Source organism: Poromitra crassiceps (genome assembly GCF_964638095.1).
Source record: "Poromitra crassiceps genome assembly, chromosome: 10".
In the NCBI taxonomy this organism is placed as follows: Eukaryota; Metazoa; Chordata; class Actinopteri; order Beryciformes; family Melamphaidae; genus Poromitra; species Poromitra crassiceps.
Genome location: NC_139631.1, coordinates 1 through 16,043, shown reverse-complemented (window position 1 = coordinate 16,043; position 16,043 = coordinate 1). Strand labels below are relative to the sequence as shown.

Here is a 16,043-nt window from a genome sequence, read left to right as displayed (position 1 = left end):
CTTGTTTTATTATTATTATTATTATTATTATTATTATTATTATTATTATTATTAACTTGTTTAAAAACATATAGGCATGTAATTCAAGATAAGTCTGCATTTTATTTCATATTTCATACAGTTCAAATAAGACTTTCTGAGCATGACCAGTTTGACTTGTTTAAATTTAAAAACATATAGGCCTGTAATTCAAGTCTGCCTTATTTCAATTGGTTTTTAGCCCTAGTTGCACTTCTGTTGCACTTTTTTGTTCATTTGACAGTGCATGAAGGCATTGTGTATTAAATTAATGCGCTATTTTTTGTGCAATAAATTTGAGTGGGTTTAAAAAAAATCTGAAATTTGGGTCGCGACTTCATGACAAGGAAAATAGTGGGTCCTAAGGCTACACCAGTTGAGAACCACTGGCCTAGAGAGGTTTGAAATGCTTCACATTTTAGTTGTCAGAGATATGTAATGTCCAACACTCAGATATAAAGGGGAAGTTGAGTGCAATGACACTCATGGATAACTTGACCCTACTGACAGCAGGACTGACTTCAGCTGACAGTCAAGGATTTTCTCTCATAATTGAATTGGATATAAAGTATGTCCAGAATATAAAATTGCAAGCGTTTTACAGCATTGCACATTTTTCCAATGGGAAAATGTTAAAACATTTCTACGGTTTTGGAGGTTGGGAGCACAAAGTTCAGTTGAAGCCTTTGCTGAGTAGGCTCATGTTAAGTTCTTTAAATTAACAACACTGACACTGTGTGCTTTATAGGCTGTGTACCTTTTGGGGACATCTTCACAGGTGATGGAGTCTTGAGAGAAGGGGTCCGACCTTTCACCTTTGGGCTGCTGGCAAGGGCTGGATGCTCAAGTTCAAATTCCTATGGAGATTAAAATCCATTAAAATAAATGAATAAATAAATACATAAATACATAAATAAATAAATAAATAAATAAATAAATAAATAAATAAATAAATAAATACATACATACATACATACATACATACATACATACATAAATAAATATATAAATAAATAAATAATGATAATGAGAGGTAAAACCCAACAATGCTCCTTCATAATCTTACCGTTATCAGGCCAATGGCAGATGCTGGTCTGAGGCACTCTGGGATCAGGTGACCTCTATATGAAACCTGCTTCTTCTTCAGTTGGTTCAGGTGACCTCTAAATGAAATCTTCTTCTTCTTCAGTTGGTTCAGGTGACCTCTAAATGAAACCTGCTTCTTCATCAGTTGGTTCAGGTACTTCTTCATCAGTTGGTTCAGGTGACCTCTAAATGAAGCCTGCTTCTTCTTCAGTTGGTTCAGGTGACCACTAAATGAAACCCGCTTCTTCTTCAGTCGCGGACTAGCCACGACTTCTCCACGTTCTCCACTTCTCTTACGTTTTTTGGCTGTCTCACATTTTTCTGAAGAATGAATTGAAAACATGTTGTACATCAATACACTGCAATACCATTTAAGACTAAATAAGACATAAGATGCATAAAGCAATAGCATTTCAAATGATAGGTTGGAAAAGAGCTATTGAACACTGCAAAAGCCTTTTAAACAAACATGCTGGGATAAGTGTAATGTACAGACTAATTTAGTGACTTAACATAATTCAAATTGTGTGTGAAAATACAAAGATTACAATGCGTGCCATTTACCATTTTTGAAAGGAGCAACATCCGGTTCACGAAGTACATCCTGGGTTTTGAGATTCTTCTCTTCGCTCCTTGGTGACGTCCTTCGTAGGGGCTCCGTTTTGGAAGCATCTGGCTTTCCAGGGACTTTCCTGACTGACCCAGGTTTGGGTGTGCAGAACGTTGAGTCTGGCGTTTGAGGTACGCTGACAGAAGATTTCTGTAGAGTCTCCACCTCAATGTTTTCCTCCAGGGAGCACTGGATGTCATCATTGTTGCATTGCTCCATCTTTCAAAAGAGAAACAAGCAAAGAACAAAAGATTTTTTTAGATGAAAGGCAAGTCCACTTGACAGTCATTTTGAATGTCTGCTTTGAATATATAAATTAGCCATTTTCACTTCCCACCCAATTCACCCATTCAGTTTGTGTAACACAGGTGGTCCAGTGCCATGCAGGGACCTCGTGAGTTTTGCTTGCATCTTAGACACAAAATGGGTCAATTGGGTGGGAAGTGGAAAAGGCTAATGGTATATTATAGGCTAAATAGTATGATGTCAATATTGATATGTACACAAGATAAAGTAAATACATTTTAAATGTAATTTAGAATATCGTAGGTTGCATTACGCTACAGCACACATGTTTATGCTGGTCTTTTGCACATGCTTCATTTGACTTCATTTGATTACATTTTTTTACTCTTGTGTTTGATAGGCCTCCATGCCAGACGGCTATTCTTATCATGTGTGCCGTTACTGGACTGGAACAGGGATTACAGAACAGCTGCCTGGACTGGGGAAAATGTAGAAAAAACTGTGGACTGGATTTTTTTTAATTAATTGTATATTTGATTTTAGAGAGATAAAATGTCTGCTTGTTGAAGCTTGGGGCTAAAGCACCTGGATTTTTTCATATTTTAAAATAAAGATGTTTGAAAAACGATTGCTTGTTACATGTTCAGTGCTGTACCTTTTCTCTGGGTAAGAATTGAGCTTGAAATTAACTGAGCCGCTCATTTTTGGGGACTGTGAGTTATAGCTCAAAGCTCAAAATATGAGCTATGAATGTGAACTTGTTCATTATAATCTGTGTGATCTGAACTTTGAGCTAGCTCTGATTATTATGCTTAAAAATCGATTGTTTTTGGTTTTGGTTGTAATTTGGTTAATACACTGGAACGTATGTGACCATGGATTCGAAATAACGCGTCAACATCTCTTTTGAAACACAGACATAGCTGAATGAAGTGATCGGGTACTGCCCCCTCGTGGCGCCGGCCGACACTGCGGGCAGCCGCTATCATTTTGGGGGAAAACCCCCATCCACCTGTTTAATGCACATCTTCAAATTGCGCACACAAAACCTGCTAGAAACGCTGCAAAAACCGAAAAACTTCAAAATGCCGCAAAAAGGTTGGTAGAGGTAGGTGGAAAAGTTGCATTTTGAACAAACCTGACGATATTCTCCAATCAAAAACCATGCACTTTGCATGATGATACTGGGCGAGCACTTCCAGAATTGAATTAGTCTAGCGTTAGATGTGTTGAAACGTCCCAAAATACAGCTAAACATGTGTATCACGCAACTGCTCCGTGAGAAAGTGTTGATATTTAAAGATATAAACGTCGAAATATCGTCTAACCGTCGAGATATATCTTGCTGCTTGCACGAACTGCCTCCAGATGTACAGTAGAATGCCCGCAGCTTCGTTCTGATTCTGAATTAGTCTAGATGTGTTGAAACGTCCAAAATGCAGCTACACATGTGTCTCACTCACCTGCTCCATGACAAAGTGTTGGTTTTTCAGATATAAACGTTGAAATATCGTCTGAGCTGAAACTTGATGCTTGCACGTCCGCACGACTGTCTCCTTCAGGTGTCCTGTAGAATGCCTGTAGTGGACCGGCGAGAGGGGCATTTAAACCAGAGCGGGAACCGACCAATAAGTCGCGTCTGGTCAGACCAATCGGATCAGACCAGACGTCTTACGTCAGCTGAACCCGGAAGGATTTTATTACTGGAGCAGGAAGCTAGCTAGCGTTAGCAAAACAGAGATCGATAAAATACTGAGGGATGCTTTTGCTCTTGTTGTGTCAGTGTGTAACTATCAGTCGAGTCAACTCATCCACTGACTTGGACTTATTGGGCAATTCTGGACTAGTAACTCGCTTGTTCACAGATAAGCAGTTGTCTGCCTGCAGCAGCAGCCAGTCCAAATGACCAGCAGCTTGTCTGGTCAGAGAAGATGCTGCAACTTCTCCGCAGAATGAATCACTTCTATTCACCAGGTAGGCGGATGGATGTAGGCCTGACACCCGCATTAAAAAGTATGCTACTCCTGTGGTACTCATGACAGTTCTGTCACAAAACAGTAGTTTCCAGTAGTACTCAAGCAGAGTTTTGCTGCTTGTTGTTAGTGGAAGAAGCTGTCAAAACACTACTGCTTTACTAGATAGCCTACTATTGTTTGTATAGTGGTCACAACACTACAGCAAGACTACACATTTTAAGTAGTGATCAATAGTGTTCTTTATTGGGTTGTTATACAGTCATAAACTCATTCTTAGAAGCCATAACCATTTTGGAGAAAACGTTAATGTTTCCAAACTACAATGAATCAAATAATCAAAGGTAATTTCTCATATCATCTCATTTATATGGGAGATGCTGTTCATGCACCGATCATTCATACATTTTACAGTTCAATCAAATCGAACATATAATTTGTACCAATGAGTGTTGTAGCACGACCACATAAAGCAAGACAGATAAAACAGACACAGGAGTAAGTGTCACAAGATTAGCGTCTGTCCTTAACTGTTCTGCCCGTCACTCTCCACAGGCTCCTGTCGTGCCAGCTGTTGTCGCTTTGAGGTCGCCGGACGACAAGTGGGTTGGATTCCTCCCCAGTTTGCAGTTTGGTGTTCGGCCCATCTTTCAGAGGCTGTGGATGCTGTGCTGCAGACTGTGAGACAAGAAGCCTCACTGAGAGCTGCCTCAGAGGATGGAGAGATGAGGTCAGCATGCAGGGGTGGAGGCAATTCATGAATGAACTCATCAATTTAAACAGATGACTTGGACTTGTGGGGGGGGGGGGGGTCTACAGGAGACAGAATTGGAATTGAACAGGAATATCAGGAAGTTTAATTTAATTCTGTGTATTATTTTTGTGTTTTTAATACATATCTGAGATTATCAATACTGACTAGAGACCATCTTGCGATGGGATCACACCAGCCGTGACTTAGTTTTGTGACTGCATCTTGCACGGTTTTGATGCTATCATGCTAAAAACAAATCTGTCCACACTCCACAGACAAATGGACAGAGAGAGAGACATATAAACACCTGGCACAATACTCAAAACCGCTTCTGTTCATTCCCACTACAGGTATCTCCAGGACCACATTTTACCCTGATCGATCACTCACACACACACACACACACACACACACACACACACACACACAGATTCACAAGGTGAAAACAATACCAGACACACACTGTCACGGCTGGTAAATATATCATCAAATGTTAAAGTGGAACTGAACCTGTTGGTCACGTACATAATGAGTCCGTTTCAGACTGAAAACATAGTTTGTCTAAGATGACAGGTTGAGAGGCGGGTCATAGTATCATGTCGCTGATTTTATTTGACAATTCTGGGGACTGGATTGGGCTTTGGCCAATCCTGGCGTGTTCCGCCTCCAAATCGAGTGGGATTCAGTGTGTTGTGTGGCGCTCCCCTCGGGAAGAGCCTTTTGACGAGAGGAGCGGAGCTCAGTGAGCCGCAGGCAGCCAGCTGCCTTCGTGTTGCCGAGCGGAGAGTGCAGCACGTCGGCCTGGAATCTCCGAAGTGCGACCCCTGACAACCAAGCTCTCGGATGCGCGCGCCATTATCGCTGCTGTAACGATACGATATCCCTGGAATGCGCGTTTTAACGAGCCAGTTATATTTCTTTGCATTCTTAGAGATTATAGTTTTTGTTTTTTGTTCATGTTTCTAACAATTGGCCAAGTTAGTAGTTAGTTTATGGGATAGGAATTCTGCCAGATGACAGGCACTAGGTGCCATTTTCTACTTCATTTGGAAGAGAAAATTATCCTGAAATGAAGATTTGATTGACAGCTGCATTTTGTGATATGATTGGTTGAAATGGGGTAGAAATTTGATAGTACTGGCCTGGGTGATGTCAGCAAACTGTAAATTACTGTTATCAATGAAATCTTGAAAAACGAACTTTTGATGTGAAAAAGTGTGAAAAACTAAAGAAATTAGATTGTTGTGATTTGTTTTGCATACATTATTAAATAGGTGCACTGCATACCCAGGTATTTGAACTAAAAGAAAAGTAATTCTTGGGTTCAGCTCGACTTTAAAGGTACTGTTCAGCTGGTATTTTATGCATATAACGTAATCATATCATAATAACGTAATAGAGCTTGCAGAGTTGGCGTCATGCATTGCTCTCAGCATAGGCGGGTATTCAACAAATATGGGGCTCCCTCAGGCTATTCTCAGCATAGGGTATTCAACAAACATGGCGTAACTCCGCAAGCTCCATAATACATACATTATGATTGAATGTGTTTGATCTTTGATTGTCTTTTATTTGATTCATAATGTTTGATTTATGGTCAAGACAACCTCTCTTATGAAATGTAATTTCATAGAATTTGGAATGACAGCGTATTCGAGTTCAATCCCAATTTTGTTTCCTTACATTTGAGTGACATTCCAATTCCAACTCCAGAAATGTCATTGGATTTGCGTTGCATTGCATTCTCAATTCTATCCAGTGTTCAACCCTGATCGTCACCGTGCAAGATAGTTGTAACAAAGTGAAGCATAACCTCAACTACAATCGACATCTTTCAACAATCTCTGCTTGCAGAAATATGAAGTAATGCCAAGGTTCTGTGACCCTCCTTTGATGTGGATGGAAAGAGCTGCCACAAGTACGTATCTTAGTACCGATTATGAACATAAAGTACACTCACAATATTGTCCTGGTTAGTGTTGCGTGAGCCAACAGTCATGCCACTGAACAGGTCTTTTCTGGGGGTGAAGCGGTACAGAGTCCACATCAACGGATACACTGTGCAGTGTGCACGAGAGCGGGGAGCTCAGCATGTGGCTGGCCCGGTGCTCCTCCACCAAGCAGACCTACCCGGGACTACTGGACAACCTGGTGAGTCCACCAAGCAGACCTACCCGGGACTACTGGACAACCTGGTGAGTCCACCACGCCGTCCTGCCCGGGACGACTGGACAACCTGGTGAGTCCACCACGCCGTCCTGCCCGGGACTACTGGACAACCTGGTGAGTCCACCAAGCAGACCTACCGGGGACTACTGGACAACCTGGTGAGTCCACCAAGCAGACCTACCCGGGACTACTGGACAACCTGGTGGTGAGTCCACCACGCCGTCCTGCCTGGGACTACTGGACAACCTGGTGAGTCCACCACGCCGTCCTGCCTGGGACTACTGGACAACCTGGTGAGTCCACCACGCCGTCCCACCCGGCCATATCAGCCAGGGGGTGAAATGAACTCACAGCTGATATAATGTGTGTCCTGTTGTATCTCTGAAGGCAGCGGGCGGCCTGGCTGTGGGTATCAGCATTAAAACGCACCCTGGTGAAAGAGTGCGAGGAGGAGGAGGAGGAGGAGGAGGAGGCGTGTATCCCAGAAGCCCTGGCAGAGACGGCTCGGCCTGTGAAGTACCGTGAGGTGAGCTTCACAAAACAATAAAAAATAAAAAATAAATTGTGCAGCATTACTTTTAATCTGCAATTCACTTCATCAGTTATTTAGTTGTTTCTTCACTCTTATTTTGCATTTAGTAGTGCAGTAGTAGTGCAGTTTATGTAAAGTGGCTTAGAATTGTGAAAAGATTACAATTAAAATGTATTATTATTATTATTATTATTATTATTATTATTATTGTTAATAATAATATTCACATAAGCTGTGAGGGCTTTTGGCAGACTTTACATTCTTGGGTGGATTTGAACATTTGTCCATGTTCAATCAGATATTTGCATGACATGATGACCACCAACTAGGTCAGTGATCTGTATCACTTACATTTTCTCACACTAACATCGGCCGATAATAAAGGCTTTAAAATGACATATCGGACGGCATCGGCCCAAAACGAACGTTTCTGCCGATATGACAGGCTGATAAAATGACTCTTTCATTATGCCCAAATGCTTGATGCTTGACTCAATGCTTGAATCTTAGTTTTTTAATCTTTAATCTTTTTTTCTTTTTTTTTACATTAAAAATATATTATGTTTTACATAACTTAAGTTGAAGTAGTTTTCTTACTTTGCCCAGTGAATGTGTACACTTTGAAAAGCATTGGAAAATATTGGCAATAGCATATCGGATATAATATTGTGCATCCCTACTGTAAAGTACTGGACTGAGAGGAGAGAGAGAGGCCATTTACACCTGGCGCTAACATGCGTTTTCTGTGATTAGATTGCAATCAGATTGTGTTTTATCACTTGAAATGCCAGGTGTAAACGCACCCAAAACGCATTGAAGAAGGATTGCAATCTGATCGGCCAAACCACCTCCGGAGGTGGTCAGGGATGCATTGTGTACACATTGAACACATGCAATGTGTCCTCTCAATCTGGATACAGCAACTTTATGCGAATTGAGAGGACAACCATTTCTGCAATCTGATTGTAATCAGATTGCAGAAAATGCATGTTAACGCCAGGTGTAAATGGAATCAGGCTGAAGTGATAAAATACAATCTGATTGCAATCTGATCACAGAAAATGCATGTTAGCGCCAGGTGTAAATGGCCTCAGAGAGAAGCTGCCTGGTTTAGTGTCACAGGGCCAGAAGAGTTCAGATCAAATCCATGCAGCACCAAGGCTAGGTCTCCAGCCTCATCCATGGGCAGGTCATTGAAGGAAATCACTACCCAGTCCAGGTGCTACAGGACCACCAACTTGGACACACCACATCAGGGGTGCCCAATACGAATGTAGTGTGGTCGATCGCATGGCATTGAGGGGGATTTTTTTTTTTTTTTTTTTTTACTGTTTTTCCACTGTTTCCACTGTTTTTCCACTGTTTCCACTGTTTTTCACTGTATACTCAGTGTATATATATAAATAAATATGTTTGGTAGATCACTTTGACTTGGTCATTTTAAAAGTAGCTCCCAAGCTGAAAAAGTGTGGGAACATTGGACAGGTAATTGTGAGCCCACAAACAGAAGGAGAACCAACCAACCAAGAACTGTTTTGCACCTGTGTTAAGAAATTCACCCTTTGCTGTTATACCTGAGCAGCTGGCCACTCTGGTTCTTGTGTTATGGCACGTGTCAAACTCAAGGCCCGGGGGCCAAATCCGGCCCGGCACCTCATTTTATGTGGCCCGCGAGAGCTTTGCACAGAAATTTGCACAATACAATTCTCCACAATACAGCTAAAAATAGCGATTGTTAAATTAAATTAAATAAAATTTTAGGCTACTAGTTGTCATTTGCCATTGTTTTCCCTATAATTCTGCTTTTAAAGCGAGTTAAGTTATTAATTTAAGTTATTAATTAATTCAGTTATTACTAATGAACAATAATAATCGAATCAGAGGCAATATGAAATATGTAGGCTAGATACAATTATATCGCGTTATATTTACGACCGGCCCTTTGAGGACAACCATAATGCTGATGTGGCCCAGGATGAAATTGAGTTCGACACACCTGTGTTATGGCATTATGATTATGACCATGTTGAAATCCTGTGTTTGTTTTTTACTTTTTTCCCTGCTCCCAGTCTTAGCGAAGCTTGCGATGGGATCACACCAGCCGTGACTTAGTTTTGTGACTGCATCTTGCACGGTTTTGATGCTATCATGCTAAAAACAAATCTGTCCACACTCCACAGACAAATGGACAGAGAGAGAGACATATAAACACCTGGCACAATACTCAAAACCGCTTCTGTTCATTCCCACTACAGGTATCTCCAGGACCACATTTTACCCTGATCGATCACACACACACACACACACACACACACACACACACACACACACACACACACACACACAGATACACACACACAGATTCACAAGGTGAAAACAATACCAGACACACACTGTCACGGCTGGTAAATATATCATCAAATATTAAAGTCGAACTGAACCTGTTCATCACGTGCATAATGAGTCCGTTTCAGACTGAAAACATAGTTTGTCTAAGATGACAGGTTGAGAGGCGGGTCATAGTATCATGTCGATGATTTTATTTGACAACTCTGGGGACTGGATTGGGCTTTGGCCAATCCTGGCGTGTTCCGCCTCCAAATCGAGTGGGATTCAGTGTGTTGTGTGGCGCTCCCCTCGGGAAGAGCCTTTTGACGAGAGGAGCGGAGCTCAGTGAGCCGCAGGCAACCAGCTGCCTTCGTGTTGCCATCAGATTGCAATCTGATGACAGAAAACGCATGTTAATGCCAGGTGTAAATGGCCTCTCTAGGGTTGGAAACTGTTACATCTTCAATGCCAGATGAATGAGAGCCAGACAATGTACACAATCACAAGAACGTGTTTGAGTCTTTCAGTTTTGTTCTGAAACTAAACGAGTTGTCTCTGTGGTCGGCTGTAGGTCATCTACTACTCCACTGGGATCTTTGAGCGAGCAGGAGTGTCTCAGCCTGTCTATGCCGCCATCGGGCTCGGCGTGGTCAACATCGCCTTCACTGTGGTTTCTGTAAGTCGAAGAAGGAAGATGTTGACATTTAAGGGGCACGGTGGCGCAGTGGTAGCGATGTCGCCTCACAGCAAGAAGGTCCTGGGTTCGATTCCCGCCTGGGATGCTGTAGGCACTGAGGATGTGTCCCCATCCCCATGTCCTCAGTGCCTACTGCCCAGGTGGGCTCGTCAAAAGGGTCTTTCTGTGTGGAGTTTGCATGTTCTCCCCGTGCTCCCCTGGGGTTTCCTCCAGATAGGAACCCCCCCGGCTAAAAACATGGCAAAAAAAGATGTTGACATTTGAGGTATAAAATACGTTAAACATTTCACTTCTCCATTTTAAAATGCTAATTTCTCCCTCTCTGTGTGTCCAGTTGTTTGTGGTGGAGCGTGCAGGCAGGAGGTCCCTCCAGCTCATTGGTCTATTAGGAATGGCTGGGTCAGCAGTCCTCATGACCGTTGCCTTGGCATTGTTGGTAAGTGTGTGACAGTGGAGGTAAGACGACAGCATTATGTGCCAAAATATGCATCAAATTAAGTCACACTGTGCTGCTGCCGTGTGAATCTCTAATAGATGATATAGCATGAATTTCCCCTTAGAGGGCTAGTATATATACTTTCCAAATTACAAACACTTTAGATCAGGCATGTCCAAAGTCCGGCCCAGGGGCCAATTGCGGCCCACGGACAGATTTTAAGTGGCCCTCGGCTTGTCTCTCAAAATATACTCTATGTGGCTCCTCCTCCACACAGTATTGGTTAATCAAGCAAGTTCAATTTGCATTTTCTCCCTTCACCTAACAATGACAGCACTATCATACAGTTTGTACAACAAGCACCAAGTAGGAACAGCACATGCAGAACTAATGTTTTCAGATGGTAAACACAATCTTTAAAGAGTACATTTGTATGTGATTTTTTATTTTATTTTATTTATAACCCATATGATGTGAGAAGCACCTGGCCCCCCGGCATTTTCACATGATCTAATCTGTCCCCCATTCAAAAAAAAGTTTGGACACCTCTGCTTTAAAGGATGTAATTATCGATATCCTTTTTGAGCATCGAGTATTTATCGCAAATAAATGGATAAATACAAACTACTTTGATTTGAATCAAGCCCTTCATATCAAGTGGCTGAAGGCATCACTGTTGTTTCTGCCCTCCTCAGGACCAGTTCAGTTGGATGTCCTACGTCAGCATCGTAGCCATCTTCTGCTTCATAGCCTTCTTTGAAATCGGCCCCATCCCCTGGTTCATCGTAGCCGAGCTCTTCAGCCAGGGCCCGCGGCCGGCAGCCATCGCACTCGCTGGCTTCTCCAACTGCTCTGCCAACTTCACAGTGGGCATGGGCTTCCAGTACGTTGAGGTAAGGAGGCGCAAGGGTCAAGTCTGAAATATATGTATATCTTTTTTATATATTTGATCATAACCAGGTGGACTGCAACTCTAATTCTCATGTACTCTAACTTGTTTTGTGGATATAATGATATTATAATGACTAAGTGGGTAACGGCCAATAATAGAACAGCTAGAACAATGGTTACAACACTTTGCTGTAATGCAGCTTTTAAAATGAGGAAAAGACAACATTTATGCCATATCACCATATATGATAATATCCCAAATCTAAGACAATATCGAGTCTCATATCACAATATTGATATCATATTGATATATTGCCCAGCCCTACCCAAAAGTGTAACAGTGGTTGTCCTTTGCCTGTGACCTTGCCTGTAGAAACTGTTCATCTTGTTCACCGTCCTGCTGCTGGGCTTCTTCGTCTTCACCTACTTCAAGGTGCCAGAGACCAGGGGCCGCACCTTCGACGACATCTCAGCGGGCTTCCGTCAGGCGGCCGGTCAGTCCTCTGTGACAAGTACTCTGCCCCTGAGGAGTTCAACACCCTCACAAGAGCCGACTCCTCACTTTAAAGCTCCACTATGTCACTTTTGTTTTACCAGCTTTTAAATCATGTTGATGCTACACTGACTTCTAATAGGGACAATGGCGCCTCTATCATTCCCACTCTGCACCCTGAACGCCTGTTACTGCGCCATGTAACTTTGAGGCTCCGTCCCAGAGCATGAAAGTTGCCGGCATGTAAGTCCATTTCCTGCTGCGGCTCCATCACAATAAAAGCTTTCCACTAGCAAACTAACGGGAGGCTTTATTGTGAAGAACGTATAGGAAGTGAAAGCGTGATTTTAGCGTGACTTGTTTTATTGAAACAACATTTGGGGATATTTGGAGCTACTTTCTTTGCAGCGAATCAGTTTAAAAACTGCAGAAAGGGGAACAAGGTAGAGAGTACAAGCAGAAACAGTCAAATAAGGCTGATATCTGAACGTAGAAACGTGGAAGTGTAGTAATTATTAGCATCTGTAATTACCACTTGTGGTAGCAGAGGCAGCTGTTGGTGCTGCGCAGCATAAAGTTACATATTGGGGCTTTAACACACATACACCCGCGTACAGCAATGTGTCCTTGCTCTGTCATATGGATACAGTGGCATTTTACATTTAAATATTATTGACGGATTGTAAAAATAGGTGTATTGTATGCACTGAGGATGTCACTGTTTCCTATGGGCGGAGTTTGAAGTCCAAGAAGTCTGATTTCCACACCAATCATAGGCCTTTGGAAACATTGATGCCTTGTGCCGTGATCGTCAGTTCCAGTCCTCGAAGGCCAGTGTCCACCAGGTTTTTGTTTGAGCCACACCTGGTCTCAGGTAGACACAAGACTGTTTATAGAGAGCTATTCATCACGATTTGGTTCACCAAAAATTAGCCTGTGTTCAATTTGAAGTTGAGCTAGACTACCTCAGATCTGCCTCAAATAAATTATATCAATCAGCTGTAATAAGTTTATGTAAGAGTCTAAAATGTCTTTTGCTTAGATATACATTCCACATTTCCAGTGTCAGTTCTTTTAAATGATTAAGAAACATAATTTATTTTAAGTGTATTTTCTGTTGCTTTATGAAATGTTTTATTACCTGACTTGGCTTGTACAAATGCCATCTTACATTCATCTAATAAGAAACAATAATATGAACTGTCAACATGAATCTATTCATAAATGTATGAATACATTTCAGGAAATTTTAAACGTATTATCACCATCTATCAAGGTGATATATATCATTTTGTAGTGACCAATTTATTAAGTTATTTGTTTCATAAGGTAGTCCACTTAATGACAGGACACAAATTTGTAAACTTGTCTTAGGTTGTCATTAATTTTCTGTTGTGAGAAATTCCAATGACACATTTGTCATTAAGTCCCGAATGGCCTCCTCATAATCTAGTCACTTTACTGAGAAACACGAGTGCATTTGTTCAGCTGGTATTGATGATCGATCGTCACTCTTTAAATTCAGCTCAGTTTTTCACATACTGGTTCTTAACCGTGTTGGGAAAGTTACTGAAAATTGGTAATTAGTTACAGTTACTAGTTACTTCTCTCAAAAGGTAATTTAATTACTTTAAAGTTACCAGTTACTTCAAAGTAATTAGTTACTAGGGAAAGTAACTTTTGCGTTACTTTTAAAAGTCTGCTTCGATTGTTATTAATGCACACATTATGTTAGTGTTGCTGTGCCACAGTGTGGCGTTGAACATTCGCTTATTGGGGAGGCTTATAGCCTATCAAGGTCATTAGCCTCTGGGGCTCTGGCTGCAGCTCTCTCCCCGGACTAGGTCTGAGGATCAGAAACTGGGTAATCCTCTGAAGTTGTCCATTATTTTCATGTCCTAAAGTAACTAGTAACTAGCCCAGTTACTATTTTAGTAACTGTAACTGAGTTACTGAATTTGAAAAAGTAATTAGATTACTAGTTACTGAAAAAAGTAGTTAAGTTACAGTAACTAGTTACTTAGTAACTAGTTACTCCCAACACTGGTTCTGAAACACTGACTTCACCATGGCTCTACTGATGGAATCCAAACAGTGTGATTCCTGTGGTCAGTCATCTTTATATATATATATATATATATAGATATGCGGGTGACAAAATTAAATACATTCCTGGGTATGAGTATCCCTGTGAATTATTTATTATTTTAATTCAGGTAATCATGTGCAATATTGAATGGCACTGGAGTGTAAGATTTTCAGAAAAGGGTTTAATCTGTTTATCATATTAAGTATTAATATAATCAACTGATATTTCTGCACCTAAAGGAGATTATTATGGGGTGTGTTTATTAAGCTTCTTTGAGTGTTTAGAAAAGCGCTATATATATAAATCCAATCTATTATTGATATCATGTATTCTTTGAGTTAAGGATGGAATTTGACCCTGCACACTAACATCCGTGCACTGATTTGGTTTTGTTTGAAGAATGTACTTTTGTAGTTGCTTCTCTTTTCCTACTAAACAAACACTGTACGGGTAACAATCATAAGAGATATAGATGTATTATATCATATTTTTCAGAAGTTTATCTATAGTGTTTACAGGCCTGTTTTGCAGAGACAGCTCATGCATTGAACAGTAAAGGTCTGTGCATGTAGCCTACTTACTTACAGTTACTCAATACTGAGCCAATGCTTTCCTGAGTGAGCATGATGTGTTAAAGAAGGGTCGTTTACTGCAGACAAAGGGCAAAAATATGAATCTATGCTTTAAGAGGGATGTGTAATAACTTTGTCAAATAAAAGTGCCAATATGTTTTGTTGTCATGAAAGATGAGTTGTATTGATAGTATAATAAATCAAATAATCCACACACAAAATCTTAAATCAATCTTACCCCATCCACTCCCTTCTCCCCACCCCACTCCCTATCCCCAGAGGTGCACAATGGAAGTAAGCCTTTTGGCTTTATTGTCTTTTTAACCTCGATGATTCTGTATGTATTCCTGCTGGGCAGATGTATATGTTATCTTTTTATAATGATCAAATAAATCCAATCCAATCCACTGCTACTGTAGGACTTGCCTAAACCTAACCTTTGACCCTAGCTCTACCCTAAGCTAGACACCCAGGACCTACTCACACATCACTTACATACCTGAACCCTTAACTCCCTTACAGACTCGAATTCAAAGGCTAGGCTCATAGACCCCCATATAGCAACTACTCACTACAGTGCAAATCAGGATTTTTTTCAGTGATCATTTTGGCTTTTAATAGCGCAGCCTATGGGCGTAGTAGTGATCTATTCCAAGGGTTCCCAAACTTTTCAGTCCCCGACCCCCCAAATAACGGTGCCAGAGGCTCGCGACCCCCACTATCCTCAGAGGTGCTGTTGAAGGATACAAACGTTTGTGCGCACATGCACCAAATAGAGTCAACAAAACAAACAAAAACCTCACAATTATGGTTAAAATGTGCTATTTTTAATAGTTTTGACATTATGTATTGACATGTACTTCACACATTCTGTCCTTGCGACCCACCCATCAGTGTCCCGCGACCCCCCCCCCCCCCCCCCCCCCCCCCCCAAAGTCGGGGTCCCAACCCCACTTTGGCAACCACTCAGCTATTCTTAATAGTAGTTATCTATTCTCTTGTACAGTATGTCTATTTTTATTTGATAAGCCTATGTAAAGAATTATTGCACTGTTTAAAATAATCAAAGAATGGGCTATGTTGTGTAGGCAAGCGTAGGCCTGGAGAGTAATAGATGGTTGTATTTTTGTAGAGGTGGACATCAGTCAT

General features: G+C 41.3%; 1 protein-coding gene across 1 annotated transcript; it reads left to right on the top strand.

Annotated features, from left to right (window-relative positions):
- Positions 1 to 6,684: 6,684 nt before the first annotated feature.
- On the top strand, positions 6,685 to 12,676 carry LOC310783753 (solute carrier family 2, facilitated glucose transporter member 1-like; the record flags this gene model as incomplete). The annotated part of the gene is made up of 6 exons (XM_083644661.1): positions 6,685 to 6,926; positions 7,244 to 7,382; positions 10,288 to 10,392; positions 10,748 to 10,849; positions 11,545 to 11,742; positions 12,114 to 12,676. 6 exons carry the CDS (start codon positions 6,685 to 6,687, stop codon positions 12,342 to 12,344), a joined length of 1,017 nt encoding a protein of 338 aa, XP_083500787.1. The 3' UTR covers positions 12,345 to 12,676.
- Between the last annotated feature and the right edge of the window lie 3,367 nt (positions 12,677 to 16,043).